This window comes from Brachyhypopomus gauderio, chromosome 15 (assembly GCF_052324685.1).
Source record: "Brachyhypopomus gauderio isolate BG-103 chromosome 15, BGAUD_0.2, whole genome shotgun sequence".
Taxonomy (NCBI): Eukaryota; Metazoa; Chordata; class Actinopteri; order Gymnotiformes; family Hypopomidae; genus Brachyhypopomus; species Brachyhypopomus gauderio.
Window position 1 is genome coordinate 19114112 of NC_135225.1, and position 22354 is coordinate 19136465.

At 42.4% G+C, this 22354-nt stretch overlaps 2 protein-coding genes and 1 long non-coding RNA gene across 9 annotated transcripts in view; 1 reads left to right on the forward strand and 2 right to left on the reverse strand.

The window, feature by feature from the left end:
* LOC143475947 (uncharacterized) overlaps positions 1–3033 on the reverse strand; it is a 71575-nt gene extending 68542 nt beyond the window's left edge. Inside the window, exons 1-5 of the mRNA XM_076973830.1 lie at positions 2860–3033; positions 2584–2637; positions 1033–1167; positions 770–889; positions 496–588 (exon numbers count right to left, since the gene is read on the reverse strand). Of these exons, the coding sequence (XP_076829945.1) occupies positions 496–588; positions 770–889; positions 1033–1167; positions 2584–2637; positions 2860–3033 (576 nt within the window). The remainder of the gene's footprint in view (positions 1–495; positions 589–769; positions 890–1032; positions 1168–2583; positions 2638–2859) is intronic.
* Positions 3034–5215: 2182 nt separating this feature from the next.
* Positions 5216–15193, forward strand: LOC143477041 (uncharacterized). 4 transcript variants are annotated; one of them, XM_076975495.1, is made up of 6 exons: positions 5374–6508; positions 6585–6661; positions 6872–7028; positions 13873–13966; positions 14241–14667; positions 15018–15193. In XM_076975495.1, exons 1-4 carry the CDS (start codon positions 6440–6442, stop codon positions 13885–13887), a joined length of 318 nt encoding a protein of 105 aa, XP_076831610.1. In that variant the 5' UTR covers positions 5374–6439; the 3' UTR covers positions 13888–13966; positions 14241–14667; positions 15018–15193. The 4 variants fall into 4 exon arrangements, with proteins under 4 accessions (XP_076831608.1, XP_076831609.1, XP_076831610.1 ...); XM_076975493.1 differs by lacking the exons at positions 13873–13966; positions 14241–14667; positions 15018–15193 and adding an exon at positions 5216–5366 and having other exon boundaries at positions 6337–6508; positions 6872–7786; XM_076975494.1 differs by lacking the exons at positions 13873–13966; positions 14241–14667; positions 15018–15193 and adding an exon at positions 5216–5366 and having other exon boundaries at positions 6416–6508; positions 6872–7786.
* A 731-nt stretch (positions 15194–15924) lies between these two features.
* On the reverse strand, positions 15925–19596 carry LOC143477134 (uncharacterized). Of its 4 annotated transcripts, none has more exons than XR_013121484.1 (5): positions 18959–19596; positions 17621–18774; positions 17158–17276; positions 16879–16954; positions 15925–16721 (listed from the first exon to the last, which is right to left on the reverse strand). It is a non-coding gene; the product is annotated as an uncharacterized LOC143477134 (long non-coding RNA). The 4 variants fall into 4 exon arrangements; XR_013121485.1 differs by lacking the exon at positions 18959–19596 and having other exon boundaries at positions 17621–17951; positions 18170–18837; XR_013121483.1 differs by lacking the exon at positions 18959–19596 and having other exon boundaries at positions 17621–18837.
* Between the last annotated feature and the right edge of the window lie 2758 nt (positions 19597–22354).

The window sequence follows — 22354 nt, forward strand, 5'->3', positions numbered from 1 at the left end:
GTCAACTAAATTCTTTTGATAATTAGTCGACTAAATTCTAATGATAATTAGTTGACTAAAACTAGACTAAGACTAAAAACAAATCCAATGACTAAATTATGACTAAAACTAAATGACATTTTAGTCAAAAGACTAAGACTAAAACTAAATAAAAAATTGCTGTCAAAATTAACACTGGTTCTAAGGCCTCTCCAAAGTGCCACGCTGTCACGTAGGGCTACGCCCCCCTCTCTAGCTGACACTTTGGGTTCCTGCTCGTGTCTGTGTCGTTCCCTGCGTGTCTGTCTCCATGGTTTCCCCTCGTCTGCCACGCCCATGTCGTCATTGTCTTCACCTGTGTCTGGATTAGTTCCGTGTATTTATAGTCCCTATGTTTCCCTTGTCCCTCATTGCATATTTTGTGAAGTTTATGTATCAACGTGTGTGTCTCACCAACTGATCACAAAACACACACACACACACACACACACACACACACACGTTTGGTCTACTTGCCTGGTGCTTCTGAAGCTGGGCTTTGTGAAGTGCTTCTCTGGTCTTGGCAAGAATCTTCTCCTTCTCCTCCAAATTACCATACAACTCCTCAACCTGAGAGAAGGAGAGAGAGAGAGAGAGAGAGAGAGAGAGAGAGAGAGAGAGAGAGAGAGAGAGAGAGAGAGAGAGAGGGAGTGTTAACATAAAGGGTGGCCTATATGACACTGCTGGGGTACACATGTAAACCCCTGTAATGGTATGTGTGTGTGTCTGAGTGTGTGTGTCTGTGTGTTACCTCTTTCTCCTTCTCCTTGAGCAGTAGGCTCAGACCCTGGATGATCTTGTCTCTCTTCAGAGAGTTCCTCCTCTCCACACCCAACTCACCATTCCTCTGCTCCAGCTCAGCCGAGAGCGCCTGGCAGTGACCACACACACACACACACACACAAGGATAAGAGTGTTGAGGTAGGACAAAGCGTTGCCCAGGTAATCGAACTTACAATCTTACGGTACAGAGCCTGCTTTTCTAACCTTTAGTTAGTCTGTGTGTGCGTGTACCTTGTTCTCACGGTCCATCTCCTCCAGTCTGTGTTTAAGTGTTTGGCTGCTGTTCTTGGTGGATTGAAGGTCTTCGCTCAGCTGCTTGGCAGTCTGCTGCAGCCTGTTCAACTCCTCCTGCTTCAGTGAGCATGCCTGAACACACACACACACACACACACACAGTCAAAAAATACCCATTCAGGTGGGGAAGACAACACCCCCATGTGACATTACGTGACCTAATCTGACCCCTGCAGGAGTCATACAGCAGTATTTCTGGGCATTCAGAGGCTCCGTCCTCTGTCCACCTCCCCCCACATATATACATGTTTTTGCATTGCTGTGAGGACCATGAGATGGGACAGGTTTGTGAGGTCCACCCTTTCTCCTTGTTTTAACAACAAACACTGCCACTCGCCAGAAGGGGTCCCTGTTGGCTGAAAGCACACTTTAGATCTTGAAACACTTGTTATAATAATTAATACCCATGTTGTGAGGACTTCTAGTTGCTAAGCAGATGTTTGCCCTCTAGTGGATTAAGCAAATGTAAGCAACCAGGATTCATTTGATTGGATAGCTGTTTTCATAAGATTTTTATGATTGGTTCCAGCACTGTGATTGGTTCCTGGCACTGTGCCCTTCAACAAAGTGCTTGATAACTGAAAGCCCTTTGCTGAATGACTGTCACTAACGACAGCATAACCTACAAGCCATTATGACCAGGCACGTTTACAGATGTGTACGGTTTTACACCGAATCCAGCCAGCTCACAGCCAATAGCAAGTCAGGAGGAGGTGGGGCTTTCCCATCATGCCCAGCGTGTCCTTCTTCCTCCGAGTTTGAATCTCACACTGGTGGTTTATATTAGAGAATAATTCTGTGGAGTCATACGTGATGTTGGGGTGTTTGGTGTGTTTTGGTAATATTTGTCATAATTTTTATGTTTAGAAAACTCACTGTATGGTGTGTATATATATACCATTTCAATTGTTTGATCTAAATTAAACTACCAGTCAGGGGCAAACACAAGAAACAGCCCTCCGTGGGGCAGCTGGCACTTAGCAACAATGCAGCATCGTAACCATATGAACACTACAACGTTATATTTTGGTTACGTTATCACCATCCAAAACAAGTTATGAACAAACAGACCATGCAAGAGGAGCAGGGCTCTGCCCCCAGATCAGGCAGGAGGAGTGTGTGTGTGTGTGTGTGTGTGTGTGTGTGTGTGTGTGTGTGTGTGTGTGTGTGTGTGTGTGTGTGTGTGTGTGTGTGTGTGGGTGTGTGTGTGTGTGTGTGTGTGGGTGTGTGTGTGTGTGTGTGTGTGTGTGTGTGTGTGTGTGTGTGTGGGTGTGTGTGTGTGTGTGTGTGTGTGCGTGTGTGTGTTTTGTAGGTGTGTTTGGGTGGGGTCTAACATCTCTTTAATTTCCATGGGGAATTAGACACACATGCCCATGATGTAATTCAGTAGATCATTAAGGAAGCTGTAGTCTGCCTGGTGCCTGTGGATCACCCCGGTATGATTGTAAGCATGAGTAGGTGCATATAAGGAAACACACACACACACACCTGGTTTTCTTTCTCCGTTTTCTGTCTCTCCTGGTCCAACTCATTTTTCAGAGCCTGCGTAAACCAAAAGAATGTGGCGTTAGTATTTAATTTACCATAAAACGCTAGGAAGGCAGGCTGACTATGGAAGGAGTGATGCTAGAGGTGGGGTGTGGGTGGGGGTGTGGTTGTGGTGTGGTGGCTGTACGCTGGATACACTGATGATACACTCATGAAGGCAAAAAGAGAGGCTTTAAAACATGATTCACATCTAACCAGCCACAGCAACAAAATGACCTGTAGCTCCTTGTCCTTTTGCCCAATCAGAACGCTGAGCTGTGCCATCTGCTCTGTGACTGGCTGCTCTGGGCACTTCTTCTGCAGCTCTCCAATCAGAGCGTCCTGGTTTTTGATAGACTCCTGGAGACGCTCAATCACTCTGTGAAAGAAGGTGGGAAAAGTTAGCATCATGTTGGGAGGCAGAATTAGATTCAAATAACTGAAGAGATGAAAATCACATCACTAGATGAATCACAACAACAACAACAACAACAACTTGGAACATTCAAACAGCATATTCAGAAGAGATAAAGACGTGTGGACGTGGTCCTGTGGACGACACTGCGCCCCCCTGGTGACACAGACCCTCAGGACTCACCTCAGGGCTTTCCTACACACACACACACACACACACACACACACACACGCACACACACCATTTTAAACATATAGAAGCATAAATGAGCAATTTCTTTATTTTAAAATTCAAATCAATGAGTGGCACATCTAGTTTCCATGAATTGACATGTGCAGTGGGCGGGGCTTACGATGCAGACACCAGTAGGTCCCGTTTCTCTGCGAGCTCTCTATTCATGGACTCCACCTCCACTTTTAACTCAATGTTCTACACAAACACACACACACACACAAACATCACATAAATGGACAGAGATGAGGAGGAACAGAAATAAACAAAGAGACGAGGGGAGGAGTTATGGGAGAGAAAATATCAGAAAGATAAAGACAAACATGCATGTTTGTTTTTTTGTTTGTTTTTATGACAACCGCTTGTTCATGAAAAGAACTTTTCACAAAGACAAAACACACACTTCCCACAAAAGACAAACACTTGTGGTCAAGTTATCCTCAAAGGCCTGTGCATGCAGATCTTAGGTTTCGCGCTCTACATCACAGAACATCTAAAAAGAGCAGCGGAGCAGAAGACCGCACCATCACGTCAGACAGCCTAAACATCCACCACGAACGAATCCCGTTCTGGGACTCCATAATGTTACATTGTCTAAGAATCCAGTTATTCATTATTGTCCAGTGCTGTAACACGGTTCTGGCAAAGCAGATGTAACCTTATTTGGGTATATTTCATCTGAACTGAACTGAGAGTGACACACACACACATGGACGTAATTTTGATTTCAAAAGTGGGGGGGACATGGATTCGTCGCTATTTAAATATTTGGTTTTAACCGTAAAAACTGGGGGGGACCAAAGCCGGCTTTTGAAAAAGTGGGGGGGACATGTCCCCCCCGTCCCCCCCCAAAATTACGTCCGTGCACACACACACCTCTACATGGAGCTACTGTGTATAAAAAGCACATATAAATACTTTCATTCACCAAATAAAATAGCTCTAATAATGGGCTTACAGGCTAATACTCGAACACTCACAGAGAGAGAGAGAGAGAGAGAGAGAGAGAGAGAGAGAGAGAGAGAGAGAGAGAGAGAGAGAAAACAGTCTGTTCCTTCTTATGTTCTTAGTGTTGTAGGGGATACTATACTCGAGGCAGACAGAGGTGCATGAATAACTAATAAATGCTTTGTGTGTGTGTGTGTGTGTGTGTGAGAGAGAGAGAGAGAATCAGCAGTACCTGTCACGTCCTCCACACTAAACTCGTTGCGCCGCAAATACTCGCTCACCAAAATCGAAGGAATTGCGTAATAGAACTAATCTATTCCCTCCTCATACGTAACAAATGATTGTAATTTAGAGTCATATACTGTATGCTGATATATTGTAATATACTGTATGCTGATTCCATCTTTAGATAGATGCATCCTTTAACATTATTATTAAACTCTTAACTCCAAAAGTGATAGTTTTGCGTGTGCGGCTATATTTACGGTGGTGCTAGGAGCGCTCAGGACACTGAAGGACCCGCTTGTGTTACTCTAAATGACAACAGATATCACGACCAGCAGCACGTATATGACATTACCCGACACCTTATTAAACACTCCACGTTCAAACTTTTAAAGGTCAGATAGGCAAAGCTAAATAATACTTTAACGTCGGATTATCTATTTAGCCACAGGACATTCAAGCAGCTATCTATAACCTCCCCAATTCGCCCAATTATAGCTACTAGTTACATTATAGCTACTAGTTAGGGTAGCTATGTAGCGTCAGTGGCCAACTTAGATACATTATACAAGATAGTTAATACTTCCGATTGTTATCTTACGTCTGGCCACCAAAAATAACGTTTAGTTAGGGTGACCAAACGTCCGTATTTCCCGGGACATGTCCATATTTCACGTCCTGTCCCGGGCGTCCCGGGATATTTTTTAAAACTGTGGAAATGTCCTGGTTTTTAAATTCCGTAAATCTGGCCACTAATTCTACAGGCACTAGGACCCTGAGCACGTCGCTGTATGACACGGAATCCCTGAGCCTCATCAGTTGAGCCTCATCATACTCAACTGGCGGAGAAACAACTTGTAAAAACAGAGTAAACTTGAAAAGGGTTTCAAGTTCTACGTTTCATCCTACCTCTGCAATTTTGAAGGTAAGTGGCTGACGCTAGTTAGCTAGCCAGCCTGAGGTGGCAGTCTAATGAAGTGATGTTGTTTTTAGTAACGAACCAACCTGTCCTAGTACTAGAAATGCCTTTTTAAAACATGTTTGTATTTCTGATGGAAGTATCAGGCAAAAGTAAGGCTAACGAGAAAACAGTGAGGGCTCACTGCTACAGATCTATGAAGAAAACAGATACGCCACACCAGCTGAGAGTAGGACTGGTTAAAATGACACGAGTTCTGTTCAGTGTTGAACAAGTTCAAAAGTTAGTTCAACACAAGTTCAATCTTTTATCCTTGCTCTTACTTCACGTAAGCTGTGATAACCATAGGCATTGGTTTTTAAAGCTTACAATGGTAGCCAAATGCAGAGTAGCTGAGTGGGAATCATTAGCAGTCTATTTTGCCTATAGTAAACAAATGGGAGTTTATTTTACAGTTCGAGCTATTGTTATCTACCTCTATGACTCAAAAGCAGAATATAGTCCACCTCAGCTATTCTTCAAACGGCATTTTCTAAAATCTGTCAATCTGTCTTTCAAATCCTTCATCTTGACTTCTTTATTAACATATGGCTTCAACACTTACACCTATTAACATATTCTGATAACACTCTTCAAGAAGCAGTTGAAGTAAAACCTGTTCTGTTGTAGGTGGTGGAAACAACAAAATAATATAAATATAAGTAGGCCTGTTTCACTCCTATGTGTAAGCATTTCATCTGGAGTGAAAATGAAAATATATTTAGTTTATAGTTGATTGAACCATGCACAACACTGTAGAATAGAAAGACAGTATAGCCAAGTGTTTTAAGAGTGATGCAAAACAGCACAAACGTTACATGAGACAATAGACAAGTGACATTCACCACTAACAACATGATGGGACAGATATTGCGCCTATTGACATTGCTGAAGTCTTCCTTTCAAGATATTAAATTTTGCCTCTTGTGTATTTCAGATGACATTACGTGATTCAATGCCAGTTGTGCTCATTAACAGCAACTGCTCTTGTGTTGCTGGTTGCATTGCTTTTCCAGACTGCTCATTATTCTGAATCTGGCATGTCTGTCGTCCCTCCTGTCCTTTCATGCACACAGACAGAACAGAAGTGGCATAAACCACCAACAATGGTTTGTCTTATTTCATTATTTAATGTTAGTTAATGTATCACAGTCACTTTACTAACACCATATTTTAAATTATTAGGGGGTGAAGCCTGGACCCATGGATGCCATGGTTGTCCTAAAGCCAAAACCAGGTGCTACTACAGCCAGTGGAGTTAGGTATGTAGTACCAAATTTAATAGGCAGATTACAGTGTGTGGTAAAAAAATAAATGCTTTTGATCATCTGATAAGACCCTGTTCTCTTCAAAATTTAATTTAGCCTCGTTGTACTTCAGATGACATGTGATATGTGATTCACAATCAGTTGTGCTGGTGAACAGATTACAATGTGTAAAAATAAATGTTATTCACTCCTCTTTTATTTCAGAAGTACACTTTTCAAGGGCTACAGCGGTGAGCTCCCACACCCGGCCACCCTCAATCCTGGACCAGTCTACGCTGGAATGAAAGCAGATTCTCTTCCACTCATCTGCACAATGAACATCTCGCCTGACAAGCCACTTGTGGACTCCATCTTTGGGAAGGTACAAGTTGGCAGTGTACTGTCCTATCAACAACCACCACCTCCATCTGACAGTGTTGTCATACATGAGGATGCACCCCCATTCCCGAGTCTGCCACTAGAATGTTACCATCTAAGCCCACCTGAATATTCATTTGTGCCAACACACCAAGAACAGCTACACCTAAGCTCACTTTCTGTGACCTTGTCACAGTCACACCTTATTGAGGAGGCAACAAGATCCCAAAGTGCTACACCTGAGTGGCATTCACTTAGGAGAGAAAGAGTGACTGCGTCGCATTTCAGAGAGGTGAGCCACGTTAGAGGTCCAGGTGCTGCAGAAAGCCTGGCAGAAAGGATAATCCGAGGGACACGACAAACAGCACACATGAAAAGGGGACTTGAAATGGAAACAGGGGCCTTAAAGGACTATGCAGTTCTGAAAAACTTGAACTTGACCAAGTGTGGGCTAGTGATTCATCCAGATGCATCTTGGCTGGGTGCATCACCTGATGGACTTGTATATGACCCACTTGAGCGTCCATCATTTGGGCTTGTTGAAATTAAGTGCCCAAATACACAAAGCTATGTAGACTGCAAATTCCTTAAAAGTGGCACAAGGCCTACACAAAATGAAGGAGAGCCATTGTTATTATTGGCAAATTCAGGGCCAGTTATTGATTACTGGTATGCAGTGGTGTGATTTAGTTATCTGTGCCCATGATGATATCTTTGTGCAGCAAGTTTACAGAGATACAGTTGTGATCAAATTTATTCAACCCCCACTGAAATAAAGTGTTTTGGCCAGTTTGACATTGATTTTGATCATTTCAGTCATCTTATTTACAATTATATCAAAGAGGCACTTATAAATTAGACAAACATAACATAATATTTATGATGGAATAACCACAAATGTCTTTACTGTGCTCACATCATTATCAGTTTTATTCAACTCCCTAGTGACATTATTTTTTAGTACTTAGTACAACATCCTTTTCCAGTTATGACAGCTTTCAAGCGTGAAGCATAGCTTGACACAAGTGTCTTGCAGCGACCTATGGGTATCTTAGCCCATTCTTCATGGGCAAAAGCCTCCAGTTCAGTCACATTCTTAGGCTTGCGCACTGCAACTGCCTTCTTTAGGTCCCACCAGAGGTTCTCAATTGGATTTAAGTCTGGTGATTGCGATGGCCACTCTAGAATGTTCCAGCCTTTCATGTTCAACCATGCTCTAGTGGACTTGGATGTGTGCTTCGGATCATTGTCCTGTTGGAAGGTCCAACGTCTCCCAAGCCGCAGGTTTGTGACTGACTCCATCACATTTTCCTCCAAGATCTCCTGGTACTGAAGGGAATTCATGGTACCCTGCACACGTTGAAGCTTTCCTGTACCATTAGAAGCAAAACAGCCCCAAAGCATAATTGACCCCCCGCCATGCTTCACAGTAGGCAAGGTGTTCTTTTGTTCATAAGCCTGGTTCTTCCTTCTCCAAACATAGCGCTGGTCCATTGTCCCAAACAGTTCTAATTTAGTTTCATCTGACCACAGTACACTGTTCCAAAACCTTTGTGGCTTGTCCACATGACTTTTGGCATACTGCAGTCGACTTTTCTTGTTCTTTGGAGTCAGCAAGGGGGTGCGTCTGGGCGTTCTGGCATGGAGGTCTTCGTTATGCAGTGCGCGCCTTATTGTCTGAGCTGAAACTTCAGTGCCCACATCTGACAGGTCTTTTTTCAGTTCCTTAGCAGTCACGCGGGGATTTTTCTCCACATTACGCTTCAGGTAGCGCACAGCAGTCGCGGTCAGGATCTTCTTTCTGCCACGACCAGGTAACGTTTCCACTGTGCCCTTTAACTTGAACTTGCGAATGATACTTCCGATAGTGTCTCTTGGAATATTTAACAACTTCGCAATCTTTTTATATCCATTGCCATTCTTGTGAAGAGCAATAACCTCTTCTCTTGTCTTCTGGGACCATTCTCTTGCCTTCACCATGCTTGGAAACACATCAGTAGATGTCTAGAAGGAGCTGAGTATCACAGTCCTTTTAAATCTGCCTAATTGGTGCTTATCATGCTTGATTGCTGCTCGTTGACATCCACAGATGTTTTCAATACCTGATGGAAAACACTGGAATGAACCTCTGTTCTTAGGAGTGGTAGTCGTAAAGGGGTTGAATAATTGTGTCAATGAAGAAATCACAAAAAGGCCATTTAATACTTTATGACAAAAAAAATTGATGCTATCTTAGTTGCATTTAGTTCTTTAACAAGTCCTTGTAAGATTTCATTATGAACACAATTACAAATGTGCACTGAATTCCATAAAACCCTTCGCAGCATTGGGGGTTGAATAAATTTGATCACAACTGTAGCAGTGTATTAGAAGAGGTGAAAAGGAGGTGTGACATGTTTTTTTTTTAACACTTACATGCCAAAATACTTCTCTATGCCCAAGCAATAGAAAATCATAATGAAGACATGAAGTCATGAACAATTAAAACTATTTCAATTTATTCTGTCAATTGTATTACTATTGTTTTCATTTCATTTTTTACAAATACAGTAAAAGTTAAGAAATACATAATGTTGTATTGTGTTGTGTCAATTTTACATATAAAAGTGAAAGCATTTTATACAATTAATCATATTGCACTGTACCTTAACATTGCAGCCAATATTTACAGACTAGCATGACCTAAAGCAGGGGTCGGCAACCTTTTTGACTCGGAGCCACAAAAGCAAAATAATTGGAAATTTATTTCAGTGACGATGACATGTCACTCAAGCGAACCGAAACGAAATACCGGACATTTGTGAAAATTCCACCCGAACATTTTTTTAAGTCTCAAAAATAATATACGTTAATTAAATACTCATTAATTCTATTCAAAAGCTGAGCCGCATCAGAGGCATCAAAGAGCTGCATTCACATTACATCATCTGTCTAATTCTGGATTGAGATTAGCCATTGTTTGCCCAGGCTTTTACCAAGGGGCCATTTTGATAATTCACCAAAAGACAGGCAACAGTAAAAATTTGGTTTATGCTCCCTGTGATTGAAAGGGGGATCACTGTGCTGAATATTTTATGTTCTTTGTCTCTGCGAATCACACGCTCAACATGGACTCTCAGTCTTGCAATGGACTGTGACGTTCTGATCTCTGACCTAGACAGTTGAGCTCTCTTTGACAGAAACGTGGGTATGTGGACTTTGCATGGAACGCAGTCTTCAACAAGGAAACCTGCTAGCTAGTCCACCATGATGGCCATAGATGGGTCAAGGAGGGCCACAATGCCAGACTGCTTTAAGATCTCTTTATCACTGATAGCACCTTGATAAAGAGAAGACACAAAGGTCACTGCGCCATGAGGGGCTATCCCAATCAACCCTTTGAATGTACAGTGTGATTTATAAGTGGAAAACACTTCACTCTGGAGGAGAAGGGAATTTGGAGTTTGACATCTCAGTTCTGTGCAATCTAAAATTATTTGAGTGTCAGCGTAGTCCTGAAACACATCTGGGAGGTGAGTTTTCACAGTGTCCACATCTAACCAAATAGAAACGGCTCCCAATACAGTATAAAGGAAGTTGGCCCAGGTGTTAATGATACGACTAACAGTTGACCGATGTATTCTAAATCTGTGGGCCAAATCCTTTTGCATCAGTCCCAATGACAGGTAGTTCATGAAGAGAAAAAACTCATCAATTGGTTGAAGAACCTGGGGAAAAAATACATTATCCTATTGTCATATTACATTATGACTATCAAAACTTCTTTTGATGTAAAGATTAATTTGAAAATGATGACATAACATGCTTTGTATGGACAACACGAAAACATTTACCGTTGCACTGGCAGAGTGAGGGACCTGATCAGTCTTCTCAACAGTCCATGCTCTTGTAACCCGTATGATGTTGTGGGTGGCTGGCTCTATTTGCTTCCAAAAGCCCATCAGGTGGGCATGGCTTGCAAATCTGTGGAATATAAAAGTTATATATAAAGTTATATAATGGCTAATTCATTCACAATGTATTTCAGACACCAGAGAAGGCCCATCCGTATACTGTGTCTTGCCATATTTTTTATTTCCCTGGTAAAGAATCGTATGTCGTCATCAGAGTCAGAAAACCGCTCCAATCAGAACTTGCTGACAGTTAAGTCTTCGATTTGTTTTCGGAGCCTTGATATCTCCTCGCGTAGCTCTTCATTTTCATTGAGGGAGAGATCAAGCGCAGCAGGCTCATTACTGACGCAGTAGTCATGTTCATGACACGGTCATCATCATGGTCATCATCATGGTCAGTCTGCATCTCTGTTAGATCAGTGTTGGGTGGACGCTCTGTTCTTTCCCATACTCCAAGTAAATAACGGTAAATATGCTCGTTACAAGACTGGTGAGGTGAATAGCTAGCACAGTGTACACTTTCAATGGCTACCAGATGTCAACAACCAGCCTAACCTTTTAGCGGAAATTACGTCACTTAACAGCGTGCACATAGGCCATTATAACTGCCAGGCCCTCTGTAAACGGACAGCGGGCATCACAGTCCTGATAGGGGGAGACACAGGCTCACAGGCTGCCACTTAACCCCTCACCTTCCAACACAGATTGAATAGACACGGTTGAATAATTTATTTGCTTATATTTTTGTAATTGTTTAGATGTTGATTGTCAAACTGTAAGTAGATAAAATAAATTTGGATAAATTATATTATATATATTTATGTTTTAAGAATATTTTAGGCCCTCTGAGACATAATATACGGTCTCTGGTTTCAACACAGCTCACTGTCAAATACTGCCCACTAGTGGGACAGTGATGTAGTACAAGTGACAAACTATTTTTAAAAAAATCACACATTACATAAAATTATACACATAATCACCATTACTAGGTTAAAAGCAGGAATGCTTAGATGTATAATAATTTATAGCTATGGTAAATTATATATGCTGTTTCAGTGTGCCTAAAACACATTCAAAGAAGTGTGTGGATTATAGTTCTACTGTAAATTAAACATAGAAGTTATTTTTGTTGTATAGTCAAAGTCAAATTTATTTATATAGCTTTCACAACACGTGTCACAAAGCAGCTTTACAATCGTATGGGTCCAGATCCCTAATGAGCAAGCCAAGGCGACAGTGGCAAGGAAAAACTCCCTATGGTGGTGGGGATTAGGAAGAAACCTTTGGAGGACCAAGACTCAAAAGGGAACCCATCCTCCATTGGGCGGCCCGTTAGCACCGGGTGCGCAGGATGGTTCTACAGGTTCTACAGATAATATCTAGCACGTTGGTGTGTGTACTCTGTGCAGGAATAAAATGAAACTAAATGATTATGATATTGTAGTGAACTTGAAGTGACTCAAATCAATGGTTATTGTGGGGCTCGTAAAAGCAACCTTACAGAAAAGGCTGTTTAATACACGTCATTAAAAATAACAGTTGCATTCCTGCAGACATCACATTCTTGACATTCAATAGACTCAAAATGCTATCTTGTATAGCTACAATACAATGCTACACATTAACTACAATGTCATGTTCAAGCTCCTCTTGATTACAACAGTAGTTCATCTCCTTACACACTGGCTCTTCCCTTAACATCCATAGCACATAATGATGTGCTTTCCTGTGTGATACTAATGTCATTCATTGCTGTGAACTGAATACACACACACACACACACACACACACACACACACACATTTATGTATGTATGTATTATGTAAGCATGTGTACTGATTCCTTCTCCTAGCAGGTTCCTCGTGCAGCTCTTTGATTGGTCCTTTCTGTCTGGTCTGCACTCACGTCCATCAGCTGTTTGTCCTCTTGTTTCTGCAGGTCGCTGTTGCTCTTGGTGGCCAGCAGGGGGCAGGCGGCGCCACCAGCTTGTGGTTGGCCTTGATCAGACGGCCTGCAACACAACCTCACAGGACTGAAATCTCTGGTTAACTCTAATTTTTGTGACTTAACTGGATGTGTAGGCTATTCTATATGAAGCACATATCTCTACATTCAACAAGGGTTATTTTAAGGGGAGTATGATTTTGGTGAGGCCAACACAGATAAGTCACAAAAAAAAAAACAAAACAAAACAGACATTTCAATCCTGTGAGGTAGTGACTATAACTTAGTTCATTGAGCACTTTAGTTTTGTCCTTAGTAGATATTTAGACATAATACTGCTTTATTACTGCGAAGTCATGTGGTCAGAGGTGAACTTCAGTATAGCCAGTGTATATTTTATTTAAAATAATTGTGGCGAGGTGTAGAGGGGAACTCATCCCCCCCATGAGACTTGGAAGGGGTAGAAGTGGTTGTGGTAGCAGGTGAGACGGCAGACAGCAGATCACATATTCTGCAGTTCTTGAGTAACACGAGAGTAAACGATAGGAACAGCTTAGCATGCAAACAGGGAAATGTAGGCAATGCTTCACAGTGACTGCAAAGTAGTGTTGGTGGTGATTGGTTCAGGTGGACGTGACCTGGTATCATCAAATCAAATATATTTGTATAGCGCTTTTCACAACACATGTTGTCACAAAGCGCTTTACAGGATTTACAAGGTTAACAATACTATGGGTCCAAATCCCTAATGATGATACTGATATTGTAGGCCCCGACTGCAGTGTTACTCCCCTGGTGAACTTCGGTGAATCTTGAGACCCCTTAGAATCCTGGGTGTATGTGGGCGCGCGCGCGTGCGTGTGTGTGTGTGTGTGTGTGTAGAAATTGCTGATGTCTGAGGACTTAATTTGGCAGTAAAGTCACAACTCTGTTAACTACAGAAGGAATGTGGAAGCTTATGGAGGTTTACACCTTCTGAGCTTTCTGTGTGTGGGTTTGTGTTTGCAGGCTTTCTCTGCGTGAAAAAGACTTTGAAGAAGAAGAACAACAACAAGAGGACATCTATGATGATGAAGACTCACACTTTGAGCCTGTGAATCTGGTGAGGCAGTAAATGAGTTAGTGTCACTCACTAGGCCTAAAGAAATCGGCTTTTAGGAATCACCAGTAGATTACTGTTTGAAGACCTGACTGGAACATATCTAACCATCATTTCACTGAGGTAAAGAGGAGCAAGACCATGAAGACATTTAAAAACCATGACTAGAACTTTAAAATCTATTCTAAAGCTGACAGGTAACCAGTGCAGTGAGTGGAGTGCAGGTGTAATATGATCTCTCTTTCTTTCTCTCTCTCTCTCTTTTTTAACATCGCAGTCGATGCAAAGTACAACACGACCCTCTGTGCCCAGTGCTATCTGGTGTGCCGTGCAGCACGTGAGCACGTCTCCACTCATGTTTGCCGGTGTTACACCGAAATCTGACCACGTGAGCAGAAGGATCGTTGTTGCACACAGGTCCAGGAGAGAGGCGGGCCAGTGGCTCAGTTAAAGGTGTCAGAGGCTCTGCCCACTCAGGTGCTGGAGCGGTTTAAAAAATCTGTAGCATGTAATAATTTAATAGATAGCATAATCGTGTGTGTGTGTATATATATATATATATATATCTAGCTCAAATATCACGGCGGAACAGTGAGGTGAATTCTCCCCCAGTCAGTATTAAGGCCACAGTCCTACTGAAGAAGGAGCTAGCTCAGAAAACACAGGCTCTTAACAGTGCACTGAGGAGGGAGAACCAGCTGAAGGTGTGTGCGTGTATGCATGCTGTGTATATACATTTGTGAATGTTTTTTATACATGTGCATATCTCCAGCAAAAAAGAAATACACTGAGAATATGGAGTATTTTTACCTTTTTAACTGTGTGTGTGCGTGTGTGTGTGTACGTGCGTGTACGTGTGTGTGTGTGTGTGTACGTGTGTGTGTGTGTGTGGGTGTGTGTGTGGGTGTGTGTGTGTGTGTGTGTGTGTGTGTGTGGGTGTGTGTGTGGGTGTGTGTACGTATGCGTGTGTGTGTGTGTGTGTGGGTGTGTGTGTACGTGCGTGTACGTGTGTGTGTGTGTGGGTGTGTGTGTGTGTGTGTGTGTGTGTGTCCAGAGCTTTGACACGCTGTTGAAGGAGAAGGACGTGGAGCTGCAGCAGCTGGTGAACACAGTGAAGACTGTGCAGCGCTCCAGTCAGGAGAGCGAGGCCAGCCTGCAGGGGGCGCTGAACGAGAAAGACTCCATCATCCAGCAGCTACAGCACTCTCTACAGCTCAAAACCACGGACGTGGAGGTTATACACACACACTCACACACACACACAGTGTGTGTGTGTGTGTGTCTGTGTGTGTGTGTGTATAACCTCCATGTCCATGGTTTTGAGCTGTAGAGAGTGCTGTAGCTGCTGGATGTGACAAAGAGTTATTCAAACAGTCAGGATTGGCCAAGTTGCTCACAGAAGAAATGGCAGTGATGGTTGGCAAGGGCTTCCTAATTACTGATTGTGTTAAGTGCAAAGTCTACTGCCCACCATTTTTGTTAAAGCAAAGTCAGATGCCTGCATACCAGGTATCTGAAACACAATCCATAGCCCGTCTTAGTGTACGCGTAGAACGTGTAATAAGGAGAATCAAACAAAACAAGTTGTTTGATGGCATAATTTCCCTTTCTCACACAGTAAACATTAACCAGTTATTTACAGTGGCATGCCTGTTGTCAAACTATCAAAACAAAGCACTAGTTAAGTCATGGGTTAAAATAAAGCTCTTATTTTTATTAATCAAACAATAATTAATTACATATGAATAATTTGTAACATTTAAATTTGTAACTGTAAATATTTTTTCATAAACATATTTCCAGGTTCTGTACATCAAAAACAATGTGCTGTTTAACACAAATATTGTTAAATAAGTGAACATATGATTTAAAAAAGATTCTGTATAGAACATGTTAACATTTCAATGACAGATATTTTGTCATATATGTATAGAAGTAAAATAAATCTGTCTTCTCACGAATTTGTCTCTGTACATCTGCATCCATATAAACCAGCTCCACAAAAAAATCCTCTTTAGCCCACACCACAAAATCACACCAGTGAAGCCCGCTGATTAGTAACTGACATTTGAATCTGCCTGTAATACGCATGTCTTTTTTAGTTTTGAACATCCGTACTCCATATACAGATACTTACAGTCAATGTAATTCTTCACATTAGGGCATTTAATCTCGACCAAGCCAAACTGGGGGTATTCAGTGGGGTCAAATACGACACCATCAGGGGGTGCACCAAGCCAGGGAGCATCTGGGTGGATGATGAGGCCACATGGTGTGTGATTTACATTGAGTATCCTGCAATACTCAGATGCTGCTCCGGACACCATCTCTAGACCTCTCTTCATTTCAGCCGTCCGTCTGGTACCTCTGATGATGCGTTCAGCAAGGGACTCTGCAGAGCTATGCCCTCTGACATGGCACACCTCACGAACACGTCACGCTGTTACTCTAGGCTTGTGCCAGAGTTGACATCTCAATTCTGTGAGCCATATCAAGTGACACCTCCAAAGACTTCAGGTGAAAGAGTTCCTGTTCAGTGCACACAAAAGCACAGGTGGGTGCATTAAGGTGGTGGTCTTTTAGAGGAAGAAGTGGGGTTGATGGCACATCAGGGTGGAGAGTGATGTGTCGTGATGGTAACACAGGCTGCTGATATGACAGACCACTGCCTTCCTGCACCATACCAAATGCACACTGCACAGCTGGCTTGTGGGATGCCATGCCTATAGTGGTCACCATGCCCCTGTAGAGTCCACTCCTACAAATTCAAGTACAGACAATACCCCAAACTATAAGCATCTAGTTTAATATTAAATTGTAATATTTAAATTAAAGTTAATTGTAACTATACATTTGTGATAGAGCAGCTAAACTGCACAATTGCATGTCTAATTAGAAGTAATTAAGCACCATACCTAACTCCACCTTGAGATGTTCCATTTGGCACAGGTTTTGTGATCACCATGTTGTTGATTGCTCCTGGCTTTACACCTTAATAATATGGACAAACGTTGCTGTAATTTAATTCAGGCAGTGCATTAAATTAGATAACCTAGCCACTAGGGTGCACACACCAGTGTATTTTAGTGCCGGTCCCAAGCCCGGATAAATAGGGAGGGTTGCGTCAGGAAGGGCATCCGGTGTAAAAACTGCGCTAAATCAAATGATGCGGATCAAAAACAGAAATTCCATACCGGATCGGTCAAGGCCCGGGTTAACAACGACCACCACTGGTGCTGTTGTCCAACAGGGCATTAGCGGAAATTGGACTACTGTTGGGAGGAGGAGGAGGAGGAGAGGGGGGAAGAGGGTTCTGAAGCTGAAGGAGAGGAGGCAGAGCAGGAGGGTGGAGGTTAGAGTTGGTACGTTGAATGTGGGCTCTATGACAGGTAAAGGGAGAGAGCTAGCTGATGCGATGGACAGGAGGAAGATAGATATACTGTGTGTACAGGAGACCAAGTGGAAGGGGAGCAAGGCCAGGAGCATTGGTGGTGGCTTCAAACTCTTCTATCATGGTGTAGACAGGAAGAGAAATGGAGTAGGGGTAATCCTGAAGGATGAATTTAGTAAGAGTGTAGTGGAGGTAAAGCGAGTAAGTGACAGGGTGATCTGTGTAAAGTTGGAGATTGATGGGGTGATGATGAATGTCATCAGTACTTATGCTCCTCAGGTAGGTTGTGATGTGGAGGAGAAAAAAGAATTCTGGAGAGAGTCAGATGAAGTTGTTTTGCAGGTTCCTAAAGAAGAGAGAGTGGTTATTGGAGCAGATTTAAATGGACATGTTGGTGGAGGGAACAGTGGTGATGAGGAGGTGTTGGGTAGATATGGTGTTAATGAAAGGAATACAGAAGGACAGATGGTGGTAGATTTTGCTAAAAGGATGGCTGTAGTTAACACTTACTTTAAGATAAAGGAAGATCACAGGGTAACATATAAGAGTGGTGGACGATGCACACAGGTCGACTATATCCTCTGTGGGAGACGAAACCTGAAAGAGGTTAGTGATAGCAAGGTGTTACCTGGGGAGAGCGTAGCTAAACAGCATAGGATGGTGATATGTAGGATGATGTTGGAGGTGAAGAAGAGGAAGAGAGTGAGAGCGGAACCTAAGATCAGGTGGTGGAAGTTAAAGGATGAGGACTGTGGTGTAAAATTCAGGGATGAGGTGAGGCAGGTACTGGGTAATGGTGGTGGTGTTCTGGATACCTGGGATGAGACTTCAAATGCAGTGAGGGATGTGGCTAGGAAGGTACTTGACCTCAGGACAGAGTAAGATAGACAAGGAGTTGTGGTGGTGGAATGAGGACGTTCAGGAAAGTTTGAGAGGAAAGCGGTTGGCTAAAAAGAATTGGGATTTTCAGCGAGATGAAGAAAGTAGACAGAGGTACAAGGAGATGTGTCGCAAGGCAAAGAGAGCAGTGGCAGAAGCTAAAGAGAAGGCATATAGCAAGCTGTATGAGAAGTTGGACACTAAGGAAGGGGAAAAGGATCTGTACAGATTGGCCAGACAGAGAAACTGTGATGGGCAGGATGTGCAGCAGGTTAGGATGATAAAGGATAAAGATGGAAATGTGTTGTCTGGTGAGGAGAGTGTCTTGGGAAGGTGGAAGGAGTATTTTGAGGAGCTGATGAATCAAGAGAATGAAAGGGAAAGAAGGTTAGAAGAGGTAGAGGTTGTGAATCAGGAAGTGCCTCAGGTGAGCAAGGAGGTTTATGGATGCAGTGGTAGAGGATATGAGAGTGGCTGGTGTATCAGTGGAGGACACTCAGGACAGGGCCAGATGGAGGAGTTTGATCCGCTGTGGTGACCCCTGAAAGGGAATAGCCGAAAGAAGAAGTGCATTAAATTAGATCATTCATCTAGTGTGATTATTATAAACTTACGATTGTCCAAGTTTTGTGCCAGCGCTGTTCAGTTTCAGTACAGCTGTGCACAGGGGGAACAACTGGCACACTGAGAAAAATGTGCAGTTTGAAAAAGCAAAGCCACTATACGGTTGCATAGGGCAGTGTCTGCGACACGTGAACAGCATGTGTGTCTCAGCACAACAGGAGATGAATCAGAAAGTCCAATCTGTAAGAGGGTAAGCAAAATTAGTAATGACTTTGTTTAATTCAGGGGTTCCGTATACCAGTCCTGGGGATCCTATATCACACGTTGTGTTTTACCTTTTCTAAAACCTGATTGACCTATTTAGCAAATTAAGATCATTGTGGGTGGGGCTGAGTAAAAAAAGTGTTTTAAAATGGAGGAAAAAAAATGTGCATGGCATAAGAACCCCAAGAATGGAACCTGGACCCGTTTGCTTATTTTATGACAATAGATTTTGCATACAGAACATGGATAGGCTATCACTGACATTAAAATAATGCTCAAGTTATACATAATCCTGAGACATGTATATCTGTATATAATCCTGCACGTGTAATAAGGAGAATCAAACAAAACAAGTTGTTTGATGGCATAATTTCCCTTTCTCACACCGTAAATATTAACCAGTTATTTACAGTGGCATGCCTGTTGTCAAACTATCAAAACAAAGCACTAGTTAAAGCAGTGTTATGTCTAAATATCTAGTAAGGACAAAACTAAAGTGCTCAATGAACTAAGTTATAGTCACTACCTCACAGGATTGAAATGTCTGTTTTGTTTTGTTTTTTTTTTGTGACTTATCTGTGTTGGCCTCACCAAAATCATACTCCCCTTAAAATAACCCTTGTTGAATGTAGAGATATGTGCTTCATATAGAATAGCCTACACATCCAGTTAAGTCACAAAAATTAGAGTTAACCAGAGATTTCAGTCCTGTGAGGTTGTGTTGCAGGCCGTCTGATCAAGGCCAACCACAAGCTGGTGGCGCCGCCTGCCCCCTGCTGGCCACCAAGAGCAACAGCGACCTGCAGAAACAAGAGGACAAACAGCTGATGGACGTGAGTGCAGACCAGACAGAAAGGACCAATCAAAGAGCTGCACGAGGAACCTGCTAGGAGAAGGAATCAGTACACATGCTTACATAATACATACATACATAAATGTGTGTGTGTGTATGTGTGTGTATATGTATTCAGTTCACAGCAATGAATGACATTAGTATCACACAGGAAAGCACATAATTATGTGCTATGGATGTTAAGGGAAGAGCCAGTGTGTAAGGAGATGAACTACTGTTGTAATCAAGAGGAGCTTGAACATGACATTGTTCAAGAGTTTGAACAGGACATTGTAGTTAATGTGTAGCATTGTATTGTAGCTATACAAGATAGCATTTTGAGTCTATTGAATGTCAAGAATGTGATGTCTGCAGGAATGCAACTGTTATTTTTATTGACGTGTATTAAACAGCCTTTTCTGTAAGGTAGCTTTTACGAGCCCCACAATAACCATTGATTTGAGTCACTGCAAGTTCACTACAATATCATAATCATTTAGTTTCATTTTATTCCTGCACAGAGTACACACACCAACGTGGTAGATAACACAGATGTTAAAGCGTTAAATTGCTTCAATAATATCTAAGTATAATCATGCTCTGGAGCTCTGTTCACTGAATTCCAAATTCCCATGAAGCTCAGCCAATCAGAATGAGCGCTCCAGGTCCTTCACTAACTCCGCCCCTCACTGTCTCTGCTCTTTGCAGGAGCTGGAGGAGAGCTTCCACATTAGCAGGATGGAGCTGATCGCCTTTGAATTCAATGTGCTGGTGTCTCTAGAGATGGTCCTCTACCTGCCCGAGAGCAGGTCACAACCCACTACCACCTGAGCCTTCTAGTCCCAGCCAGCCCAGCCAGAGCTGACGCCCCCTTTGAGTGGGTGTGGTTTTGCAGACCGGCCTCAGGGAGGACTTCAGCACAACACTAAGTGCTTGTGGGTTATATTGAACATTTGTTCTTGCTTTTTGTGTTTGTTTTTGGGACTTTTGCGAGGGAAATTAAATGACAGTAATATTAGCTAAAGCACTTAAATCAACTCCAAACACTCAAATGATAAGAGAGATTTACCACATCCTGTGTGTGTGCTAATGACACTATATGCAAGAGGACGTGCTGATGCTCCTACCTGAGGCTCACCATCTACACCAAAGAGACTGTGACTACTTGGCCGGGGAACAAGGACCTTAAACATTATCTGTAGAACCATCCTGCGCACCCGGTGCTAACGGGCCGCCCAATGGAGGATGGGTTCCCTTTTGGGTTTCTTCCTAAGCCCCACCACCATAGGGAGTTTTTCCTTGCCACCGTCGCCTTGGCTTGCTCATTAGGGATCTGGACCCATACGATTGTAAAGCTGCTTCTCAATCCAGAATTAGACAGATGGTGTAATGTGAATTACAGTGATTTATTTATTTATTTATTTTCTCTAACCTTAAAATGATCCCTTTAAGGTCAGGGGTCGGCAACCCGCAGCTCTGGAGCCGCATGCAGCTCTTTGATGCCTCTGATGCGGCTCAGCTTTTGAATAGAATTAATGAGTATTTAATTAACTTATATTATTTTTGAGACTTAAAACAATGTTCGGGTGGAATTTCACAAATGTCCGGTATTTAGTTTCGGTTCGCTTGAGTGACATGTCATCGTCACTGAAATAAATTTCCAATTATTTTGCTTTTGTGGCTCCGAGTCAAAAAGGTTGCCGACCCCTGCTTTAGGTCATGCTAGTCTGTAAATATTGGCTGCAATGTTAAGGTACAGTGCAATATGATTAATTGTATAAAATGCTTTCACTTTTATATGTAAAATTGACACAACACAATACAACATTATGTATTTCTTAACTTTTACTGTATTTGTAAAAAATGAAATGAAAACAATAGTAATACAATTGACAGAATAAATTGAAATAGTTTTAATTGTTCATGAGTTCATGTCTTCATTATGATTTTCTATTGCTTGGGCATAGAGAGGTATTTTGGCATGCAAATGTTAAAGAAAAACATGTCACACCTCCTTTTCACCTCTTCTAATACACTGCTATCTCTGTAAACTCGCTGCACAAAGATATCATCATGGGCACAGATAACTAAATCACACCACTGCATACCAGTAATCAATAACTGGCACTGAATTTGCCAATAATAACAATGGCTTTCCTTCATTTTGTGTAGGCCTTGTGCCACTTTTAAGGAATTTGCAGTCTACATAGCTTTGTGTATTTGGGCACTTAATTTCAACAAGCCCAAATGATGGACGCTCAAGTGGGTCATATACAAGTCCATCAGGTGATGCACCCAGCCAAGATGCATCTTGGTCAAGTTCAAGTTTTTCAGAACTGCATAGTCCTTTAAGGCCCCTGTTTCCATTTCAAGTCCCCTCTTCATGTGTGCTGTTTGTCGTGTCCCTCGGATTATCCTTTCTGCCAGGCTTTCTGCAGCACCTGGACCTCTAACGTAGATC